The sequence below is a fragment of the Taudactylus pleione genome, unplaced genomic scaffold (assembly GCF_031769625.1).
Source record: "Taudactylus pleione unplaced genomic scaffold, aTauple2 ptg000116l, whole genome shotgun sequence".
Classification (NCBI taxonomy): domain Eukaryota; kingdom Metazoa; phylum Chordata; class Amphibia; order Anura; family Myobatrachidae; genus Taudactylus; species Taudactylus pleione.
The window spans coordinates 6,515,316-6,539,097 of record NW_028284518.1 but is presented as its reverse complement, the minus strand read 5'-3'; the positions used below and the strand labels follow the sequence as shown (position 1 = coordinate 6,539,097).

The 23,782-nt window shown below is 40.3% G+C and overlaps 1 protein-coding gene across 3 annotated transcripts in view; it reads right to left on the bottom strand.

Annotated features, from left to right (window-relative positions):
* Positions 1 to 23,782, bottom strand: part of MAK (male germ cell associated kinase) — a 90,512-nt gene that overhangs the window by 42,096 nt on the left and 24,634 nt on the right. For 2 of the 3 annotated variants that reach the window (XM_088471656.1, XM_088471658.1), the window contains exons 2-6: positions 13,135 to 13,392; positions 12,948 to 13,002; positions 9,917 to 10,038; positions 4,162 to 4,244; positions 853 to 985 (exon numbers count right to left, since the gene is read on the bottom strand). In XM_088471656.1, coding sequence (XP_088327782.1) covers positions 853 to 985; positions 4,162 to 4,244; positions 9,917 to 10,038; positions 12,948 to 13,002; positions 13,135 to 13,235 — 494 coding nt within the window. In that variant the 5' untranslated portion in view covers positions 13,236 to 13,392. Of the gene's footprint in view, positions 1 to 852; positions 986 to 4,161; positions 4,245 to 4,951; positions 5,032 to 9,916; positions 10,039 to 12,947; positions 13,003 to 13,134; positions 13,393 to 23,782 lie in introns of all 3 variants that reach the window. The other variant, XM_088471657.1, reaches the window with a different exon arrangement.

Sequence of the window (23,782 nt, the reverse complement as noted above, 5' to 3'; positions counted from 1 at the left end):
ATTAATACTCTCTGAGGATGAGGATGTACACAACACTGAAGAGGGTGAGGAATCGGTGGATGAGGACGACATCTTGCCTCCGTAGAGCCAGTTTGTGCATGGACAGATTAATTGCCAGCTTGTTTTGTGGGGGCCCAAACGAACCAATCATTTCAGCCACAGTCGTGTGGCAGACCCTGGCGCTGAAATGATTGGTTTGTTAAAGTGTGCATGTCCTGTTTATACAACATAAGGGTGGGTGGGAGGGCCCAAGGACAATTCCATCTTGCACCTCTTTTTTTTCTTTGCATTATGTACTGTTTGGGGCCTAGTTTTTCAAACTGCCATCCTGTCTGCCACTGCAGTGTCACTCCTAGATGGGCCACGTGTTTGTGCTGCCCACTCGTGTCGCTTAGCATCGTCATCCAGCTAACTCGGTGCATCCTTTTGGACATAAAAACACTATTGTGAGGTGTTCAGAATAGACTGGAAATGAGTGGAAATTAAGGTTATTGAGGTTAATAATAGCATAGGAGCAGAAAAACCCACACATTCTGTGATTTTAGCTGTTTTTATGCTTTTTTTCAAAAAAATACAGATCCAAAACACAAAACCCAGAACCCAAAACACGGAAGGGTGGTTTTTGCAAAACCAATCCAGATCCAAAACACGAAGAAAGATCCAGATCCAAAACACGAAAAGTGGCCGGTGCACACCCCTAATAGATATATAGAGAGATTATATAATATAAATATATATATATATATATATATATATATACACATACACATACACACACACACAAACAGTGATCTCTATATGTACCCCTTTATGGATTGTGTGATCCATGTAGAAGAAATAAAAACAACATACCAACGGGTGGACACATAATCGGTATAGGGTGGCTGAGACCGCAGCTCTCGTACTAATCCGAAATCAGCAATTTTCACAAGCTCAGGACCCATACATAGAAGGTTTTCAGGCTTCATATCTCGGTGAAAAAAACCTAATTTAGGATTAGGAGGGGGAAATAAAATATTATTAAAAAAAGCATTGAGTAAATAAATACAAATTTTACATTTAAAAAAAAAAAAGGGAGGTTTATCCATTTCAAAATTGATATATATAATTTTTATACCTTTGGTGCTTCTCAATGTAGATTTTAATTTTCAATGAATTAAAATAACACACTGCTTTAGTAATTTGTTTGAAAAGAACTCCATAGAAATATGAACGGGGAAAAAATGCAATGGAACTTCAAAAATGTTGTTAATTCTTTCTTTCTTTAGATGTCATGCTCCTATTTTTTCACATCCTGCATCCACATTTACTAGTATAAATGGAACAAGGCTTGGCATGCTAAGTTGGCATCTATTTTAGGGAAGAAACATTTTGCTTGTTCCGATAAGAATACAACCAAGAGATTTTGTTTAGCGGGATAAGATAGTCTAAGGAACTTCAATAGGTAGTAGATAGGCATCCTAGGTAAAGGAGGTATCCAGATATCCCCAAATTTAGTTAAAACATTTAGATATGACACTGTACATAAAAGGTAAGATTCGGCAGCTCGTGTTGCACATTTTTTAGCCAGTTATGGTAGGCAGATTTTGCCTGGCCCATGATCAGAATCAGTCTTCCATAATGTAACAAGCGAAGCTCCAGAAAGCTCAGTGGCAGCTTCAGTGGCTAATTGAATTCAGCCCAAAGATTTATTTAAAACTTAAATGAGGCTCCAACATCCACAGAGTGGAAATGGAAAAAAATTATGAAAATGAAAGTGACATTATGTGCATAAATTGAAGAAATTGGTAAGGTAATCCAGAGAGCCATAGGAACTCTTATTCGATTATAGGAAAACTATTGCTAATGTAATTGTTTTGATATGTTGCATAAAATTTTAACTTTGCTTTTAATTAAATGATAAAAAGACTACAGTGTTTACCTTTTCTATGTGCAGTTCACTACACTGAAAACTACAGAGAACGTGAACTATTTCTGAGCAGATATTGTTCTCATATTTATTAAATTTTAGGTCTATTGAATTACAGAAAAATATAAGCAAAATTGAAAAGTGACTACTTCCCACTTGTCACTAATGGGGATTCTTGAATAAAATCCTGGACAGAACAAAGGTAGCATAAAGATTGTATTAATGTACAAGAAAGCACTGGTAAATGAATTAGCAGGTAAGAACTTGTAGTTGTGCACTAAAGTTGCAAGCACTGCTTAAAAGATTGCACTCATGGCAGAGGTGGAACCTTAATTTACAGGAGTGCTGGAGTGATGCAAATAAAGCTGGTTTATTGATCAATAATAAGAATTAAAATAATATAGTTCACCAATTCAAACCAGGTTTAAAAATACAGAGGCAATACAGTGAGCAATGGCCAGAACTAGTGAGAAAAAATGTAACTCATGATCGTAATGCCTAAGTAGTGGATATACATTTTTTTTTAGGAGGCAATGTCATTAAGCATATCTATACATAATATAAAATAAAGTCCCTGGTATGCGTATTGTCTGTTTGTTCGGACTACCACTGGATTTTGATGCAGTTCTCCCTATTCTATAGAGCATTTGTCAATGAAAAAACGGTCCCTGGTAGGCATCTGTCTGTTTGTTCGGACTAATTTCAAGAACTATTGGACGGATTTTTATGCAGTTTTCATTATTCTATAGAGCATTTGTTGAGGAAGGTTTAGGTGTACGAAACATTAATGTGTGACACAAGGGAGCCGGACAGTGACTATTTTATCGCAGCAAGTAAATGAACTACGGACATCAGAACGCTTTCTTGGCTTATGCTGCCTAAACCGATAAATATATATTACAACGATGGATTTGATTTTATACTATTCAGAGATTGATACGTATTATCTGGTTTCTCCAGGAAAATTGATGTAAGCCCTGTTTACTGATATAACATTTAAGTTTTTCCCTTTCTTTACCGTTTCTATTTAATTTATGTGAAAAACGTATCTTTAATTTCAAACGAGTTCAATTCCCGGTAAGAGTCTGCTTTGACATGACAATAAATAAAGCACAGGGACAGGGCCATACTGAGGCTGGAGAAAGTTTTTCTCATGGACAACTTTACATGGCTCTTTTGCGCGTCACGTCAATACTAAATCTTTTCCTGTTGACGTCAGGAGGGAAAATTACTAATGTCGTCTACAAGACAATCTTGTAAGATCTCGGTAAAAAAAGACCGATAGCCGTAAATTCAAAATTACTCCCATGCGAAGCTGCAGCGGGTCACTAGTCAATGTATATAAGAATATTTTTGATCAGAGTGAGAGTGGACTGGGACTAAAAATTATCCTTGACATTTAAAAGCACCTAGGCACTCCTCAGTAATGGTGAGCGGGTCCTGGTGTCCTCCTTTTGGCTGCTCGAGCGGTTCCCAGCCTCCCCCAGTATGTACAACATAACGTCATGATGTCACGTTAAACCTTACCATCCATCCTGTCAATCGGAGCGCGGGAAGTGGAGCTGCTTGGTCAGGCCTCCTAGCTTACCCAATGCGGATCCAGATTTTTTTATTTAGGAGGAACATTTTAGCAATTACCATATGTAGTCGAGTATAAGCCTAGTTTTTCAGCACATTTTTTGTGCTGAAAAAGCACCCCCTTGGCTTATACCCGAGTCATGCCCGCATGGTATGCAGCTGAGTAGTGGGACACCGCGTCTTACCAGATTCCTAAAGGGCAGAATGCACCCTGCCCCTCTTGGTGGCACCCCGCTAAAATAGCCTACGGGTGCAGTCCCCATCCACGGGCCGCAGTGTCCCACGGGTGGGGAAAATAGCGGTGCAGTGGTCATCAGCTATTCACTGAGACAGGAGCGCTTGGGGGCAGCCCGGCATGTCCGTAAGTGACGGATACGCCCCTAAGAGTGATGAAAAGGGGGCACATCTTAAAGACACGTCCCCTTTTCTCGTGATCACGCCCTTGTAAGACATGCTCAGAAATGCCCCTTTGCAGGGTGCCGGACCTAGAATGAACACTAAATTAATTCCACGGTAGTAGACCAGATCTATTTTTGGACTCTATATATGAAACACGGATGCAAATAAAATAGTACATAATAAAGTTCATAATGGTTTACAAAAATAAAGCATTATGATACTTTGATAAAGAAGAGAGTGAAAATGCAAATCAAAATGGTAATCTAATTGCTTACCATGCTTGTGAACAAAGGCTAAGCCAGAAAGCACCTGAAACATAATGTTCCTTATTTCATTCTCAGTAAACATCTGATTCTCTCTGGCAGGACATAGAGGTAGGAAAGCAGGAGCAGGAGGAAAAAGAATGAGAAAAAAAAAAGAAAAATATAATGTATTTCAAGGATACGTAATACCATTTAGAAATAGCCTCACCAGATGTTTACAAGTGAATATGTTGTTGAATAACAATTTTCTGTACACTGGAGAGATGTTGCTATACAGAGTAAAAGGGGATGGCCAGACTGGTCTGAACACCTTATCAGGTCTACTCTGCTTTTATCAAAATGGTATCAGTTGTCCTCTCTGAAAGCTGCAGAAAGTATGGAAAAGAAGAGTCTAGGTACAGAACGTAGGGTCACAATCATATATAGGTTTCCACTGTTCACAAAGATAAAACACTTGGAAACACGATATACATTTGCTATGGCATCACAATGTACATTTGTGATGCCATAGCTGATAATGGAATGTCAGTAACATTGATGCTTCTAATTTCCCTCAGTCTGTAATGGTGCTGTATAATTTCTAATGGAAAACTACCACATTATTTTTATTAAATTATTAATAAATAATTTTTGCCTTTAAAGCGTACATGTCACCTATGTACAGGCTTAAGTGATATCCTTACATGTCATTCACTCCACTGTGTCAAGGGGCAAGAACAGTCCCTATTCTATTTAAGACATGCAATAATACTGAGAATATACATTACCTAGAGAGAACATTGCAAAGATTACACAAACCTACCGTGCTTATGGATAAAGGCTAGCCCTTGCAATATTTGATACATAATGTTTCTGATGACTGACTCAGGAAACAACTTATTTCTGTGAAGAGACAAATTAAACAATTCAAGCAATGCTTCAAATGTATTTGGAAAATAAAGCTTGTGTAACGCCTTAAGGCGCATATCCCCTACAGGATTAAAATGAACGATTACGACATCGTTATCTTTCAAATCGTTCATTAATTGTGCAGTGAATATGCCGGCAATGACCAGCGATGTGCGCTCCCGCTGGTCATTGGCGGCATCTGTCATCGCCTGAACATGCAGGCTAAGATAGCGGCAGCGGCAAGTTGTGCATGCTCGGGGATGAGGGAGGGTGCCTGTACTGAACAACATATCATTCAGTGTGGGCACAATATCCACTGCACAGGATGATGAACGACTGAACGATTACAATGTCGTAGTCGTTATGCACCTTAATTTCAAAGAAATGGGTTTTTTATATTAAGTTTACAATAGGCTGACAATTGAGATGTAAATGTACAGCTATTTTAATGGGATAACATGTATTTTTGTATCATGCAATAATTGTATTATGGTATAATATCATTTAAAGGAAGGACACTTCTGTATGTAGAGATAAATAGCAATATTTGTGCATGACAAACAGTTCAGTACATATATTTTACTTGATCCTTCATAAAATAACCTAAGCAAAAGTAACTATATATTTATTTAAAGCACTACAAGCATAATTGAGGCTTCTCACTAGGATTTTCATAAATACCCTCATCCTAGTAATAGAGATGAACAAACACTACACTGGTACACTAGTATAGTTGCAGATACACACTAAGGGGCCAATACAATTCAATGTGATGTGTTGGGAATTTGGCAGCGCAAAATCAAATTGCAAGTAAAAGTAATCTCCAGCTCTTCTGCAATTCAATTCCAGGCTGACAATTGTAAGAACAAAGTCACATTTTATTTCTCGCACCCCTCCTGAGAAGGGGAAAAGGTGGGGAACGTTCTTACTTTAAGGTAAAAATGCAAGGAAACAGTGCGGAACCTCTGGTACACCCCACCCAATTAATATTCATGAACTTGGAGGGGTTTAAATAGTAAATTATAATAGTATAACTTGGCCAATAAAGACATGTCCGCTGTTAGGGGATTTTCTCTAAGCTCATAAATGGGTTAAATGTTATGGGGCATATAACCAGAGGTGTTGTAATGATTGGAACATGCTTTTGACCTTGCAGATGGTGCGAAAAGTTTTTTTTTTTTATCATTTAATAAACTGGTATAAAAATACTGAAAAATCAGTTTAAAAACATTTTTGTGTACCCCAAAATACAGGAAAGACGATTTGCTGAAAAACACTTACTGGATTTTTAAAATATGTAAAAATCAACCATTTAAGTACATCCAACACTTTGCTTATTGCCACGAACAGACTTCTAATACTATTCTGCTATCTTATTTGCAATTTCGGGGGGGTTCAGGGTGATTTTCTTACTCTTTCATGCACTGTTCCCAGGTTGTGCACTGTAGAATTAACATAGTACATTGCCGTGATCATCTCAAATTGCTGTTCAGAATTGAATTGCAAGAATCACTGGAGTGCACTACAAGAAAATTTGTCTCGAAGTGCGTGATTTTTAAGGTGCAAATTTGCGCTTCCAATCTCACTAAGAGCCTAATTTAGAGATGGTCATAAATCTAATTTCTGTGTTGTACAAATATGCTTCTTCTTAGTGCATAAAAATATGTCTATCTAAATTTGTGCTTGTATTACACTTGCACCCACTTATGCCTTTCACTCCTGCGTTATATATGACACTTCATTTTATTATATAGCGTGTAAGTAATGTGATTGTTACTAGCACTGTCATCATCAACTCTATATGGCTGTATCTGCAGATACAGGTGAATGAACATACAGACATAAAGACTCTACTTAAGATATGTCCATAGTGTAAACCGCTTTAAAATCCAATTGAAGCCATAAAAGAGGACTTTAAATCATTTTTTATCGATGTGTCAGCCTCAATGTACATATTATTAATTTTTCAAAATGTCTATCATTCCACAATGAATCCTTTGCAGTATTGAAATACATGTTTTATTTACTACTTGAAATTGAATAAAAACTCTGCCACATGTGTAATAACTATAATTCCACTATTTGGAGAAGAAGAGTTTGAACTGTGAATTTACATAGCCTTTTACTTAATGAAGACAAAATTCCAATGCATGAAAAATTTAAAATGTCACTAAACAGAAACAAAATTCCTTAAATTTCCTTTAACCATGATAAGCTTCTGATAGGCTTGCCCAGGACTTATCTCTTCAGAACGGTCTGAGAACTGATGCTGTAACAAAGACAATTATGACAACTATTCCTCTATAGCAGTGATTCCCAACCTCGGTCTTCAAGGCACACTAACAGTCCTGGTTTTAGTGATACCCATGACTGAGCACAGATGGTTAAATCAAAATAACTGAGGTACTAATTAAGTCACTTGTGCTCAAGTATGGCTATCCCTAAAACCTGGACTGTTAGTGTGCCTTGAGGACCATGGTTGGGAACCCCTGCTCTATAGTCACAAAAAAACTGTAGTTAAATCTCAAAAAGTGTAAAAAGTGTGCATTCATAATCAGCCTGCCCAACAAACACTTCAGAAATGTATCCGCGTGAACAAGCCTTTATTACTTATTACAATTACAAATATGTATGTGTGTGGTAGAGTAGTGTTTCCCAACCTCAGTCCTCAAGGCACACTAACAGTCCAGGTTTTAAGGATAGCCATACTTGAGCTCAGGTGAATTGATTAGTATCTCAGTTATGTTCATTTAACCATCTGTTTTCAAGCATGTATACCCCTAAAACCAGGACTGTTAGCATACCTTGAGAACTGAGGTTGGGGAACACTGTGGTAGAGGATCAGCTTGATTATTTTGCTCTCCATCTGAACTGAAGTATGTAACACATGAACTTGTGTTTTTTTAAAGATGGAGGCACTTTATATTGTTACCTTATTGCCTGATGCATACAACTTAGCCCTAGTGTTGGATTTAGGAGTGAAGCATACATTTATACAAGTGTATTCATAATATAGACTTTTAAGCAGGAAGTGTTTGACACACAGACATTTTAATACAGTAATCTGGCAATAGCGTAACACAATGTCTTTTGTATTAGTTCACATAGTTAATGGTCAAATTTGTATCCAAAAAGTATTATGGCAGTCTGCTATTTTTGGATACAAATTTGACCATTAACTATGTGTACTGAAACAAAGGACATTGTGTTATGCTATTACCAGATTACTGGTGAGAACTGCAATATGTAAGGAGTACGTGAATGTGTAATTTTTTTCTATATTTTTAATATATATTCTTTTAATATGAATTAAAATTGTTATTTTTTATAGAATTGCGCTTTCTTGGTAATATATTCATATACCAACATTGTATTTAGTTTGACATTCCAGAGAGTTACTTGGGAGCTGCATATGATTACTATAAGAGATGATGAAGGTTATTTTCACTTTAATTATTGGCTGCGCCTGATTTTTTTTACATACTATATTATAATACAGTGCAGTTTGCCAGCCAGAAAAGCACATCTTTCTGAAGCTTCTGTAATTATACAGAAGAAAACAGTTTCTCTGCCCCACTTTAGGTGTGAGTACAGTGTGCTGTCTTCTCAAAGCTGACGTGCTCTGAAGCACTTACTGTCAGACAGGGAAGTCTTTCCTTTCACTCCTGTGTGTCACTATAGGAGCTTCAAATGCTTGGGATTGAATTGCAGCACTCTAAACAGCCCTGTAAGTTTGACAATTGTGTTCCAGATCAGAAGATGGGTTCAAACTGGAGCCTGAAACCTAAGCAGACATGTAGCTGCAGTATCCAAGTATTATTCACTCATTTATTTCCGCAAGACAGTTTGTTATCATTAGGTTAGTGGCAGTGATGTGCGGTGAGGTCAATGGCTGCGGAGGCACACATTGAAATGGGTCCGAGTGCTGGGAGCCTGTCTCACCCCCTACTGACTGTATCTCTACCCTCACTACACTAAGCTTCAGTGTCCATTGATTCTCCTATCTGCATCACTGTGTCTTATTGTGCTTCTGCTGACTGAGCTCCGATCTCTAAACACTGCAGTGCACTTCCTGGTCACCTGACACATCCAAGGTGTCCATCAGTGCTCAAGGCATGCCCCCATACTCAGAGGCATGCCTTTATTAGCTCTCTTTCTGTGCAGCTTGCTGCCCCTGGTGTGGCCCCGCTAGCTCTGCAAGCAGTGTGACTATACAGAAGCGATGCTGAGTTGTTGCTGCCTGATCTCTCGTCTCCCTGCAGTCCCAGGGAGTTCTTCAAAGCTGGTGAGTGTTAACTATAAAAATTATTACAATAAACAAAGAAGATGTTTATAAGTTATAAATATCTTTTTTGTATTATTCTAATCATTTTTATATCAAATCTCAGGAGTATGATAGGGGAGGCTCTGGTATCTGGTATTTCCAGAATATAGTGCTAGGAATTACTACATATATAATAGGCGTTCTGCAGTTAGAGCCACAACAACACCCTAAGTTTTATATATTTTTTAAATTACCAATATATAGGATTATAGTATATTTGTTGTATTCTTGTAATATGGAAGTCTGTTAAATATTACACAGAGTACCTCAAGATTAATATTATTTCAGTATAAATTTAATTTACTGAAATATTGCTATTTGACTTTACATAACCTAGATGCAATGCTTCCTTAGTAAAGAAAATAATGTATGAATATATTACCCCTTAATAGACAGAGCTAAAATCACACAGACACAGGGGGTGTTTCACGAAGTGGACAGGAGCCAAAAAAAAAAAAAAATATGCATAAAATCTCATAATGTGTTTTGTACTGTCTACTTTGAATAAATAACCTTCATAGCCTTATATAGTACTGCTTTGACGTAATATCATACCTGTCTTTCATTAATTGATAAAGATTTTCTTTCATATATTCAAACACAAAATAGAGCTGGTCATTCTCTCTGATCACTTCCTTTAATTTGACCACATTAGCATGATTAAGTTTTTTCAAAGACTGCAAAAATAAAAGAGAAAAAGAATTACATATTAGTAAACCCATTTTTAAGGTCACTTCAAGCAGATCTAATTCTAATGAGTATATGGGTAACCACTTGCTTGAAAGGGGGCAAGAGTTTAGACATATTGTTAACTACCGACAGCTACAGGCCTAGACTGTTATGGTGCGTACACACGGTCAGATAAGCTGTCAGATTTGTACAATTTATCTGACAGCTTCTGGCCCTGCAAACGACCAAACGATGGTTGATGAGCGGTCACGTATAGTCGTTATCGACCATCGTCGGTAGTCCATGCAAGCAGATATACCTGGTCGATATCGACCAGGTTAGCCTGTTTTCTATAGGGACCTGCGATCATTAATCGTGGGTCGTATAGGGCTTGAGGTATGTGTTGGATCTTCGATAACGATCATCCAACACATGCAGGACAATCAGATAACGATCGTTATCATTATCTGATCGTCCCCCCTGTCAAACAGTGTGTATGCACCAATAAATATTCTACCTAACTCACCTCTCTAGTTCCCACTTCCATTTTTATCATTTATCCATACGCTTCATTTTTATAATTAGAAACAAGTTAGAATTGAATGGACTACTATTGAAAAAAAACAAAGAATGAGTGTAAATGGCAGTCTCAAACCCATATTCTAGTTTTAGCTCCATTGGGCCTGTTGACTTCTAGGCAGCTTAAGGAAAAGCGAATGTAGCAATCATAAAAAAAATAATTATATATTAGAAAACAGGGGAATAGGTTTAGGCACTAAGGGGGAAGGGGTTAGGTTCAGGTACCAGGGAGGGATGTTAATAGTAAGGGTTAGCGCTAGGGTACTTACCCAACGGTGACGGGATTCTGACTGACAGGATGCTGCTGTCGGTATTCTGACCGGCGACATCCCGACCACCGGGATCCCATACACAACCTGTATATAAGCTATTCATCCAATTTCCCTTTTAAATTTGCATCTAAAGTTATTTGCCAAGATCTTTGCTAATTGTTTGGCTATAGTTATCTCCTTATGGTTTTCCCAGACCTGGCGAGGTTTATCCTGGGTAGACAAGCCTTATGCAGGTCATACATGCATGGCCCGATTACCTGTTGTGCCGATTCAATTTCAAAACCACCGATCCGTGGTCATCGATCCATCGGCAGATCAGGGAAAAACAGCATACTAAAAATCCCTGACTCGCTGATCACGATAATTTTTTGGTCGGGATCAGTGAATTGAGGATTTCCAGCATGTTGGATTTCCCCAATTCTTTGTACCGTGGCAGAACTGGGAATTGGAGCAATACATTGCAAATGTATGTGCCCCATAAGATATTAGACGTTCTATCACCCTCATACATCACTCCAACTTCACTGGTCTCCCCTTCCTGGTGATGGCTTTGTACTCCGAGAAGGCGTTTGACAGGGTCTCCTTGACTTTTATGCAGCGGACGCTTCTTCATTTTGGATCTGTTGACCTTGATCTTCGCCCTTATGGTGGAACTGCTCACTGCTAAAATTAGATCTAATCCTGATGGTTTCCGATAGCGCTCCTCAAAATTTAAGATATGCTGACTATATTCTCTTGATTCTCACTAATCCTCTTATTTTCCTTCCTAACCTCTCTAAGGAATGGAGTGTTTTTTGTTGAGCTCCCCAACTTTAAAATTAATTCTGCAAAAATGGAAATTTTGGATCTCAACCTTCCTGCTCCATAATTCCCTCACTTCCACTTATGATTTTTCATAAAAAAAAAAAAACACATTGCCTTAAATATCTGGGAGTCTAGTTGACAAAAAATATGCTGATCTTTATTCTGTTAATCACCCTAACCTATTCCGCACCATTGCAGCTGATCTTTCTAAATGGACAATGCATTTTATCTCTTGGACAGGAAGAGCTAATGCATTGACAATGAATGTTCTTCCTAGATTTCTATATATTTTCCAAGCTCTCCGAGTCAGGATTACTCCAAATGCTCTACAGTGCAAGCTCTCTCAAATTTTATGGCCTGGCAGATTTCCTAGAGTAAAATTAAGATTGCTCCAGAAATCGGTGAAGGGCGCTTAGGTGTGCACAATGTTCTACTTTTGTATTATGCTGCGCACCTTTCTCAGGCTGTACTCTGGCATTCTGTACCCTCCATGAAACTCTAGGTCCAGATAGTGTCTGAACTGTTTTTTTTTTTTTTTTGCACAAAACCTACATTTATTTTATCTGGTTTTAGAATTTGGGAAATACAGGAAAGAGATGTTAATTGAATAACAAAATATATGAGGGTGGTTCAATAAATAAGGTAAGAAGACCTCTCATTGGCAAATTTATGCAACTGTTACATATACGTATAATCAATAGTATGGCCTTGGTAAAGATTATTTTTCCGCATAGTCCCCATACTTGTGTAAGCATTTGTTCCAACGGTACACCAAGGCATCTATTCCAGTATAGAAAAATTCAGTGTCAAGCGCCTGAAGCCAGGACATGATGGCTTTCTGAACTTCACCATCGGTTGCAAATAGTCTTTCACCCCGGTGCTTCTTCAATGGTCCAAAGAGATGAAAATCACTCTGTTCCAGGTCAGGGCTGTAGGGAGGATAGTCCAGTACCTCCCAATGATGGTGCCGTAACATATCATGTGTGTGGATGGCGTTATCGTGCAACAAAACGATGCCTGTTCACCGCATAGGCATCTTTATAATGGGTGCAAGGTGTGCGGAGTACACGGGCCCCTGGATCCAGGGGGGCCCACACTGCACACCCTTAATCCATAGTTAATAAATACTTACCTCTCCGTAGATTCCGATGTGCTGCTCACAATTTTTTTGTATATTGTGAGAGGAGTACAAACACAAAATCAACAGCGACAAAACTTAAGATGATAAAAAAATGCATTGTGCTACTAAATTGTAAAATTACCTTTACTTCTTTTAAATTCATACATTCTTCCCAGGAATAGAACTTTCTTTTCATCCTGTGGGAAGAAACAATAAGAATTAACAATAAACATAAATCGTATGAGGAAAAAATAATTATAACTTTTCAACAAAAATCTGATAATCTTTAATGTATTTTGCAGACTGACCTCATTGAACAGAACACTTACCTTTTGATGGCCACTAGCTCTCCAGACTCATTGCTTTTTCCCATTAGCACACAACCATATGTACCATCTCCAAGTTGTTTCATTGTTGTATACCGATTCATTTTACAATGTACTTTTATAGGCAGCGATAACAAATGAATATTTCAAGATTAGTATTAACAAATTATGCATGTGAATATATTATTTTTAGGTTATTGTTTAATGGTTATGTGGAGGAGTTTGCTGAGAAGAGGGTACTGCTGCCATTACAAATGGAACCTAAAAGATAAAAACAAATAGAAAATAATTTGTCAGGTTGACTAAAGCATAGAAAATAAATAAATTAGGCACATTCCCATGTAGACAGTATTCACTGATCACATTGTAATCTCTCAGTAACGAGATGTAGTTGAGATCCTGGCTGTCGGGATGCCGGTGCTCAGAACACCAGTCAGAATACTTGCGCTGGCATCCGGATGGTAAGTACTGGAGTTAGGGGGGAGGGTTAGGATTAGGCTGCTGGGGTTAGGCTGCGGTGGGGGAGGCGGGTGAAGGTTAGGTTTAGGCTCTGGGGTGGAGGGTAAGGTGTAGGGTGGGGTACTTACTGGAAGGTGTCAGAATCCTAACCCTGTTGGGATGCCGGCATCGGGATTCTGACTGCCGGGATCCTGAGCGCCGGCATCCCTTACCCAACCCCCAGTAACTTTCCAAACCACCAAAAGGTATAATATCTTATTCTAGTATTGTTTATCCACTAACACTAAATGCATATGTAGCTACAGAAAAATATTTTGTAAAAACACTGCTGGGAATGTCTGAATGTAACAGAGGTGCCAGCTGTTGGAATTTTTTATCTAAATAGCTGTGTTGAATAAACCATTGAAACATGAATAGTTAATCTCTAACTAACCAAGAGCTAATTGCATCTTGACCACTTAACTGGATAAAACATTTTTCCAAAAACCACTCAGAAATATATATAGTCTCTCATATCCAAAATGCTTGGGACCAGGGCAGGGGTATTTTGGATATCGGAATATTCCGTATTTTGGAATAATTGTATACCATAATGAAATATTTTGGGGCTGGGACCCAAATCTAGACACATAATCCATTTATGTGTTATATACACCTTATACACACACAGCCTGCAGATAATTTTATACAATATTTTTAATAATTTAGTGGCTCAAACAAAGTTTGTATACATACATGAATTTAATTTATGTGTTTCAAATACACCTTATACACACTACCTGAAGGTTATTTTATACTATATGTTTAATAATTTGGTGCCAAAGTTTGTGTACATTGAACCATCAAAAAGCTAAGGTTTCACCATCTCAGTCATGCTAAAAATATTCCGTATTTCGGAATATTTGGATATGGGAGACTAAACCTATATTATATATATATATATATATATATATATATATATATACACATACATACATACATACATATATATATATATATATATATATATATATATATACACACAAATGTAGAAATATATATTGCTGCATGCTCTTGTCATATAGTACATACACGGACGATTGAATCACCCTGATGCGGTGAAACAATACACGGCACTGCAGCTGGATGAAAAAGACAACCTTTACTTCAGCTGTAGTCAGTCATGTCTGTGGTGAGGGATATAAGGTAAGCGTGTCATTGTCTTTGTTTGTTTATGTCTTCCTGACGACGGGGCACGGAAGCCCTGAAACGTTGAAGCAAAGTTTGTCTTTTTTATCCAGCTGCAGTGCTGTGTATTGTTTCACCGCATCAGGGTGATTCAATCGTCATATATATATATTAGGGATGTGCAGGCTCGGATAGGTTCGAGTTTGCACGTGGAGTTCGGATTTTTCCCTCCAAAAAAACGGAACTCAGAACGAGGCAAAACGTCATCTTACATGGACGAACATCATCATTCCTGGACAAAAGACCAGGAATGATGATGTTCGTCCATGTAAGATGACGTTTTGCCTCGTTCTGAGTTCCGTTTTTTTGGAGGGAAAAATCCGAACTCCACGTGCAAACTCGATCCTATCCGAGCCTGCACATCCCTAATATATATATATATATATATATATATATATATATATATATATAATTAATTTTTTTTCAATATCGACCGACAATATATTGGAATTTTGATCATCGGGAGATCGCAACTTTACTTTTCCAGACAGCTGCTCCACTCTACAGCCACTGGGTGGGGGAAACTGTCAGACTACCCGATCAGCAGTGATCTGCGGCACAGCAGACACTGGGGGAGAGTACAGGTATGCAGAGGGGCCAGAAGGTCCCTCTGCAATTGACGGCTGCTGGAAGATTATCTTCTAGCAGCCGCCCAGTGGGTATTTCTGACTGGCTGCATTGTTTGCAACCATCTCATGAAACACACAGCCTTGCGTGGTTGCAAACAATGCGACCACCCCAGGCAAGTGGTTAAGGATCAAAGCTAAATGTTAATGACCATGTTAAACCTCACATTGTTCATACTGTGGGTATAAATGAAACCAGTTATATTGTTTTTATTATTTAATATTTACTATACTTGTATAAACATTGTATAAGTTTACATTTCCAGTACCTACATTTATCCAAAATGTATACAACTAGAGTGTTTGATTATTTTAAACTACTTATTATTATCATTATCATCCTTTATTTATATGGCGCCACAAGTGTTCCGCAGCGCCTTACAAAGTACATAAACAAATAATTTGACAACTGACTTACAGTAAAAAATAGGACAAGGACATGGATAATATACATTGATACATAAGTGACCATAACACCTAGATATTATTATTATTATTATTATCCTTTATTTATATGGCGTCACAAGTGTTCCGCAGCGCCTTACATAGTACATAGAACTAATAAGTGAACAAGAAACAAGTAACTTACAGTACATTACAGTGCAGGACAGGGACACAACTTATATACATTGCTATGCAACAGAGCGTAAGCAACCAAGTGTTAGGTGCCCTGGTGGGGGGGGGGGGTAAGAAGTAGGTGAAAGTAAAGTAAGGAGAAGCACAAGAAGTTAGAGGCCCTGCTCGTAAGAGCTTACATTCTAAAGGGGAGGGGCAGACAAACAGGTGCGACACAGATGGAGTAAACGGAGGAAGGAGCATGTTGCAGCAAGTTAGGATGGGAGCTGGAAGGCTATGATGAAGTAGTGGGTCTTGAGAGCCCGTTTGAAGGATTGTAAAGAGTAGGAGAGTCTGATAGGGAGAGGGAGAGAGTTCCAAAGGTCGGGAGCAGCACGGGCAAAATCTTGGAGGCGGGAGTGGGAGGAAGTAATCAGTTGGCATGAGAGGCGGCGTGCATTGGTTGAGCAAAGGGGCGGCCAGGAGAGTGGAGGGAGATGAGGTCAGAGATGTAAATCGAAGAGGAATGTGTGAGGGCTTTGTAAGCAAGTGTGAGAACCTTGAATTGGGTTCTAAAAAGGGAAGGGGAACCAGTGGAGGGCTTGTAGGAGAAGGGAGGCAGATGTAGAGCGTTTGGACAGGAAGAGGAGTCGAGCAGCAGCACTGAGGACAGACTGGAGAGGAGAGAGATGAGAGTTGGGAAGGCCAGATAGGAGAAGGCTACAGTAGTCCAATCTGGATATGACCAGTGAGTGTATGACGGTTTTGGTGGCATCCTGGGTGAGAAAGGGTCTAATCTTGGAAATATTTTTGAGATGGAAGCGACAGGACTGTGAGAGGCTCTGGATATGTGGCTTGTAGGAGAGGGAGGAGTCCAGGATAACTCCAAGACAGCGCACTTTGGGGCTAGAAGGGATAGTTGTGCCATCAATTGTTAAAGAAATAGTGGGAAGTGAGGTTATGTTGGAGGGTGGAAAAATGATCAGCTCAGTCTTATACATATTAAGTTTAAGAAATCGCTGGGACATCCAGGAAGAAATAGCAGAGAGACAGTTGGAGACACGAGTGAGGAGAGAGGGGGAGAGGTCAGGGGAGGAAAGGTAGATCTGAGTATCATCAGCATAGAGATGATAATGGAGGTCAAAAGAGCTGATGAGTTCACCCAGAGAGGACATATAGAGGGAGAATAGTAGAGGTCCAAGAACGGAACCTTGGGGAACACCTACTGTAAGAGGCTGTGGTGGGGAAGAGGAGTAATGAGAAGAGACAGAGAAGGACCAGTATGCAAACTTGTAAACTTGTATGCATGATATACAGTAAGTGATATGGAGAAGGACATCTTCCAGATCAATCTCTTAATATTAAGACTTTTACTCCTCACAAAAGATTCTGCAGGGGTCCATCCCTATATCCAAATTGTTATGTTATTGCCATTTAACGGACAAGAAGAGCATGGTCAGAGATCCTGGGTTTAGCCTGACACTCTGGGTCCTAAGCTACTAATAAACATGAAGTACTTGTTAAATTATTCCTGCCTGCCAAATTGTTTGCAGATTATGCCAAATAACAATTATGTAACATTTTGGCCACACATATAAAAAGTGTGTTGCTCAATTCTGCCACAAAATTACGGTTTGCCCCTTCACGGTGAGCTATTATCCAGCTGCGGCTACTACCGTTCGCCTATGTGTATCTGCCGTTCCGCCCTCGCCTCCACATGTGCTGTCCTGACTATGGTGTCTCGCAGGGGGAAGTTGCACATCTGGATGTCGCCTAGCTTGTGTGGAAATGGCTGCTGGAGGCATGCAGTAGGAGCTTTGAGTTCTACCCTCCTGTATTGTGTGTGCCTCCCGGGGGCTGGGTTGTGTGTTTACTCGAGAGAAGACAGGGCATAATTCATTAATTACAAAAGAGGCTGGGCGCAGCGCCATGCTAAAAGTTCCTAGCAGGAACACTAGGTTTTGGTTACAGCCTGTGTTAGAAAGGGCCACATTCTAGCAATGTTTCGAAAAATGGGATTTTGGTACTTACCGGTAAATCCTTTTCTCTGATTCCACAGGTGACACTGGGAGGTGCTTACACTGGGGTATAGAGGTGTGGATAGCTGAAGCTGGCACTAATTAATTTAAAAGTGTGAAGCTCCTCCCCCTCTATTCCCTACCAGACTTCAGTTTAGAAAATGAAGACCGAGAGAAGATGGAGAAGAACAGGACTAATAAAGGAAGAGAATAATCACACAACAACAAAACCATAACACTGACTGAATAACCTAATAAGCAGGCTAAGAACGCCGTGGCGGGCGTCCAGTGTCCCCTGTGGAACCAGAGAAAAGGATTTACCGGTAAGTACCCAAATCCCATTTTCTCTTTCATCCACTAGGGGACACTGGAGGTGCTTACACTGGGGACGTCCCAAAGTTCTCCCCACGGACGGGAGGAACCTGCAGAACAAGGCGGACAAAACTTGATGTTGAAGCCGCAAAGCTATCAAACTTGTAAAACCTTATAAACGTGTGAACTGATGACCAAGTGGCCGCACGGCACAATTGTAAGGAGGAGGCACCCCTTCCAGCAGCCCACGATGCACCCACAAATGTGTGGAATGGGCCGAAATGGACAAAGGAGGCTGATGATCATTGCTGACATACGCTTGACGGATAGTCAGTCTGATCCAACGTCTGCTTGGGTGCTGGCCAACCCCTCCGAACCGCATCATAGGAGGACAAAAAGGGACTCCGACTTGCGGAGGGATGCCGTCCGAGCAACATAGATGCGAAGAGCTCGAACCACATCCAGAGTAGAGGAAACACCAGAGTCCTCTACCAAAGAAGGCACCACAGTAGGTTGGTTTATGTGGAAAGCCGACACCACCTCAGGTAGGAAAGCGGATACCGTCCTGAGTTCCACCCTATCATCATGAAACACCAGGTAAGGAGGCTTATGGGACAGAGCCCCCAATTCCGAAACTCTGCGAGCTGAAGCCAAAGCCAAGTGGAAGACAGTCTTCCAAGACAAATACTTAATATCAACCTCTTCAAGAGGTTCAAACATGGAAGACTGAAGAAACAAAAATTTCCCAATTTAAAACCCAGGGAGCAATAGGTGGTACAAAAGGTGGCTGCACTCGCATAACTCCCTGAAGAAACGTCTGCACTTCAGGTATGAGGGCCAACTTGCGTTGAAAGAAAATGGACAGAGCAGAAACCTGCACTTTTAAAGATCCCAATTGCAGGCCAGAATCTAAGCCGGTCTGGAGAAAAAGGAAAAAAACGGGACAACCGAAAAGTCTTAGACGGAAAGCTCCGACCGGTACACCATATCATATAAGAGCGCCAGATGCGATGATAATGTGCAGCAGACACCGGTTTTCTGGCGCGAAGCATGGTGGGAATAACAGAGTCTGGAATGCCTCTGCATCTTAAGATATCGGTTTCAAGAGCCACCCCTTCAAATGCAGTTGCAATAAGTTGGGGTGGACGAACGGACCCTGTTGCAGAAGGTCCCGGGCGAAGAGGAAGAGGCCACGGAATGTCTGCCATGAGGGACCGAAGGTCCGAGAACCAACTTCTCCGAGGCCAGTTCGAAGCCACGAGAATGACTGAGGCCGACTCGTGTTTTATTCTTTTTAGTAGACGAGGAATTAATGGAATCGGAGGTAACAGGTAAACTAAGTCGTAGGTCCACGGAACTGTTAGTGCGTTGATTGCCTCTGCCTGCGGATCTCGAGTTCTTGACACGTATACTGGGAGCTAATGATTCAACCGAGACGCCATGAGGTCCACCTGAGGAAGACCACATCGACGTACTAGTGCGTGGAACACGTCTGGGTGAAGCTTCCATTCCCCGGGATGAATATCCTGTCGACTTAGGAAATCTGCTTCCCAGTTGTCCACTCCCGGGATGAAGACTGCAGACAGGATTACCGACTGGCTTTCGGCCCACCGGAGAATCTGAGTTACTTCTCGCATGCATAAAAAAAGAAGGACAGAGATGAAAATGTCATATGTGGTGCACTATTAATAAAACGTAACTTTTATTCTTATTACCGATTAATATCCAATCAAAGAAGAAAAAGCAGCGAAAATAATTTAAAATAATAAAGTGTGTCACAAAGAAAGAAAATGTGATTAAAATTGAATGGCGGCGTATGTATCCCGACCTATTGTGTCATAATAAAGACTGACTGATATTGACTTGTGACTGTCTGTCTGATTAATCAACAAAAAGTATTACAATACCTAATTTAAATCTATGAAAGGTGACACAAATAAGTCACATATCAGTCAAAAACTGACTGAGTGTGTATTAAGGCTGCTTACAGGGGGCATTACCACGTCATATGTCCCTAAATATAGAGTCCCTATGTGGGCTCTCTATTACATTGTCTGTCCACCAAATCATGTGGCTCATTGCATATCAACACCTCAATATATATGTCTCTTTAGTCGAATGATTCTGTTGTTCACAGCTATATTAAAATTCACAGTAGGGAGTGACTCTCCTTATATACCATTGAAATGAAGGTGTAGAAAAATTCTCTGAGAATATCCGCCAGAACCAGGAATATTTTACTATTCACATTATCTGAAGGGATTCCTCTTTAATATAATAAAAGACATTTGATCGGGTTGCACACGCCGCTGCCAACGCAGCGAAATGTCTTTTATTATATGAATATACTGATAGGAGTGTGTTATAATGTGTATTGAGTTCTATGAATAGGAAAGAGCTGCGTCTAATAGGACATGCTTAAAGAGGGACGACATTAATGTCCACGCCGATGGTGTTATATTTGCTTATCCCCCAGAAGCTCTGATTATAATAGGAGAGATCTCCTGTCTAAACAAAAATCTGGGAAAGAGAGCCAGCATATTAAAGAGGAATCCCTTCAGATAATGTCTATAGTAAAATATTCCTGGTTCTGGCGGATATTCTCAGTCAGAATTTTTCTACACCTTGATTTCAATGGTATATAAGGAGAGTCACTCCCTACTGTGAATTTTAATATAGCTGTAAACAACAGAATCATTCGAATAAAGAGACATATATATTGAGGTGTTGATATGCAATGAGCCACATGATTTGGTGGACAGACAATGTAATAGAGAGCCCACATAGGGACTCTATATTTAGGGACATATGACGTGGTAATACCCCCTGTAAGCAGCCTTAATACACACTCAGTCAGTTTTTGACTGATATGTGACTTATTTATGTCACCTTTCATAGATTTAAATTAGATATTGTAATACTTTTTGCTGATTAATCAGACAGACAGTCACAAGTCAATATCAGTAAGTCTTTATTATGACACAATAGGTCGGGATACATACGCCGCCATTCAATTTTAATCACATTTTCTTTCTTTGTGACACACTTTATTATTTTAAATTATTTTCGCTGCTTTTTCTTCTTTGATTGGATATTAATCGGTAATAAGAATAAAAGTTAAGTTTTATTAATAGTGCACCACATATGACATTTTCATATCTGTCCTTCTTTTATGCATATGATATAGATGTCAGTGGTAGTACCCCTCAAATACAGAATTGTTGTAAGAAAAATATATTTTTTCAATATATATGATATGAGGGTTGTAATGTTCTCCTTGATTGAGAAATAATGATTCTAGTGCGACTGTAGATTCTTCTTTTACTTCTCGCATGGCCATGCGACTGCAAGTCCCACCCTGGCGGTTGATGTAAGCGACGGCCGTCACGTTGTCTGACTGAACTCTTACCGGAAGAGACTGTAGAAACTGTGCTGCTTCTAGCAGAGCATTGTAAATTGCTCTGAGTTCCAACACATTTATGGGCCACCGTCTTTCCAGTGGGGACCAACGACCCTGAAAGTGAAAGTCGAGGAACACTGCTCCCCATCCTCGGAGGCTGGCATCCATTGTCACTCTAATCCAGTCCCACACTCTGAATCTCCAAGAGATTGTTGGATTGTGTCCACATGAGTAGAGCCACCCTGGTAGCCGGGGCCAAACGGATCATTCGATGTAGTTTCAGGTGAGATCCTGACCCCTGTGGTAGAGGTCTAGCTGGAACACTCGGGAGTGGAATCGTCCGAATTGTAGTGCCTCGAACGCAGCTACCATCTTCCCCAAGAGACGCAGACAAAGAAGCAAGGACACCCTTTTCGGTCTGCGGACTAACTGAACCAACAACTGGATATCCCGGGCTTTGTAATGTCGTATGCAAGATCATCCCCAGAAACTGGAGTCTCTGGGACAGAGTGAGATTGGATTTTTTTAAATTGATTATCCAACCGTGTTGTATTAGAGTCTGGTATGCCAGAGAAGAGATTCCGATGGAGCCTTGATTAACAGGTCGTCCCATTAAGGAATAATTTTCACTTCTGATGACCGAAGGTGTGCAATCATGACCGACATAATTTTGGTGAAAATGCGGGGAGCAGAGGATAACCGGAACGGCAATGCTCAAAACTAAAAGTTATCTCTCAAGATTGCAAAATGCAGGAAGGCCTGATGCCTATCTCCATGTCCCCATTTGGGAACCGCATCTTTTATATCCAGGAAAATTATTAACTCCACCAGTTCCAAACTCCCAATGACAGACTGAATTCACTCCATTTTGAGGCAATAAATCTTCAGGTACAGGTTTAGGGACTCTAGGTTTAAAATGGGCCTGACTGAACCATCCGGTTTGGGCACCACAAAAAGGTTTGAGTAAAACCCCATACCTCGTTGATGCACTGGAACCAGAACTAGCACTGCTGATTGTTGCAGAGGCTGGATAGCCTCCTGGAGGACCTTGGCCTTGTCTATAGGTATTGGCAGACTCATAGTGAAGAACCGATTTAGAGGAGGGACTTCAAAGTCTATTTGGTACCCCACGGAAAGCAGCTTGCAAATCCACGGGTCTGAAGAGGTCTGGTTTCAAACCTGTTGAAAATTCTGCAAGTGAGCTCCCATCGTCGGAGATCCGAGGTGGGACGGAAGACCGTCATGCCACCTGTTTCTCAGCTGGTGTTTGTTCTTGTTGACCTGCAACTGTATGTGGATGGCCTCTACCTCTGCCGCCCCTTGCCTGCGTGGGAGCACCTCGGGCCCTACCACGAAATGGCTGTGGTGCACAAAAGGAATGAAACGAGGGACCAGTGTATGTTCTCCTGGGAGCCGGAGCAGTTAAAGGGAGGAAAGAAGATTTACCACCCGTGGCCTGGGATATCCATTTGTCCAAAAGCATATCACCCATAAACTGTAAACCCTCAACAGCACGTTTGGATTCTGCGTCCGCCTGCCAAGAGCGCAACCAGAGCGCTCTGCGGGCAGAAATAGCAGAAGCGGATATGCACGTACTGATCTGACTGATATCCTTGGAAGCCTCGTCCAGATAAACTGCAGACTCACGGATGTGTTCTGCTAATAGACGCAACTCTGCTCTGGAAGTACCAATCCTGTAATCAACTGGTCCGCCCAGCAAGTTACAGCTTTGTTAACCCAGGCGCTAACAAGCGTAGGTCTCAGCTGGGCTCACGCTGCAGTATAAATAGATCGTAGTGTTGTCTCCAACTTTCGATCAGAAGGGTCTTTAAGTAACGTAGCACCCGGAACTGGAAGCGTTGTTTTCTTAGAAGGACGGGAAACAGACGCATCAACTGGAGGAGGTGTTTCCCACTTTTCCATCATGGATAATGGAAAAGGATAGCTGGATGTGAAACGACGTGGAATCTGGAACCTCTTATCCGGTTGTTTCCAGGCAACGGCAAGCTGTTCTTGAAGCTGCTGCGAGAACGGAAAAACAGTCAACCTGTTTG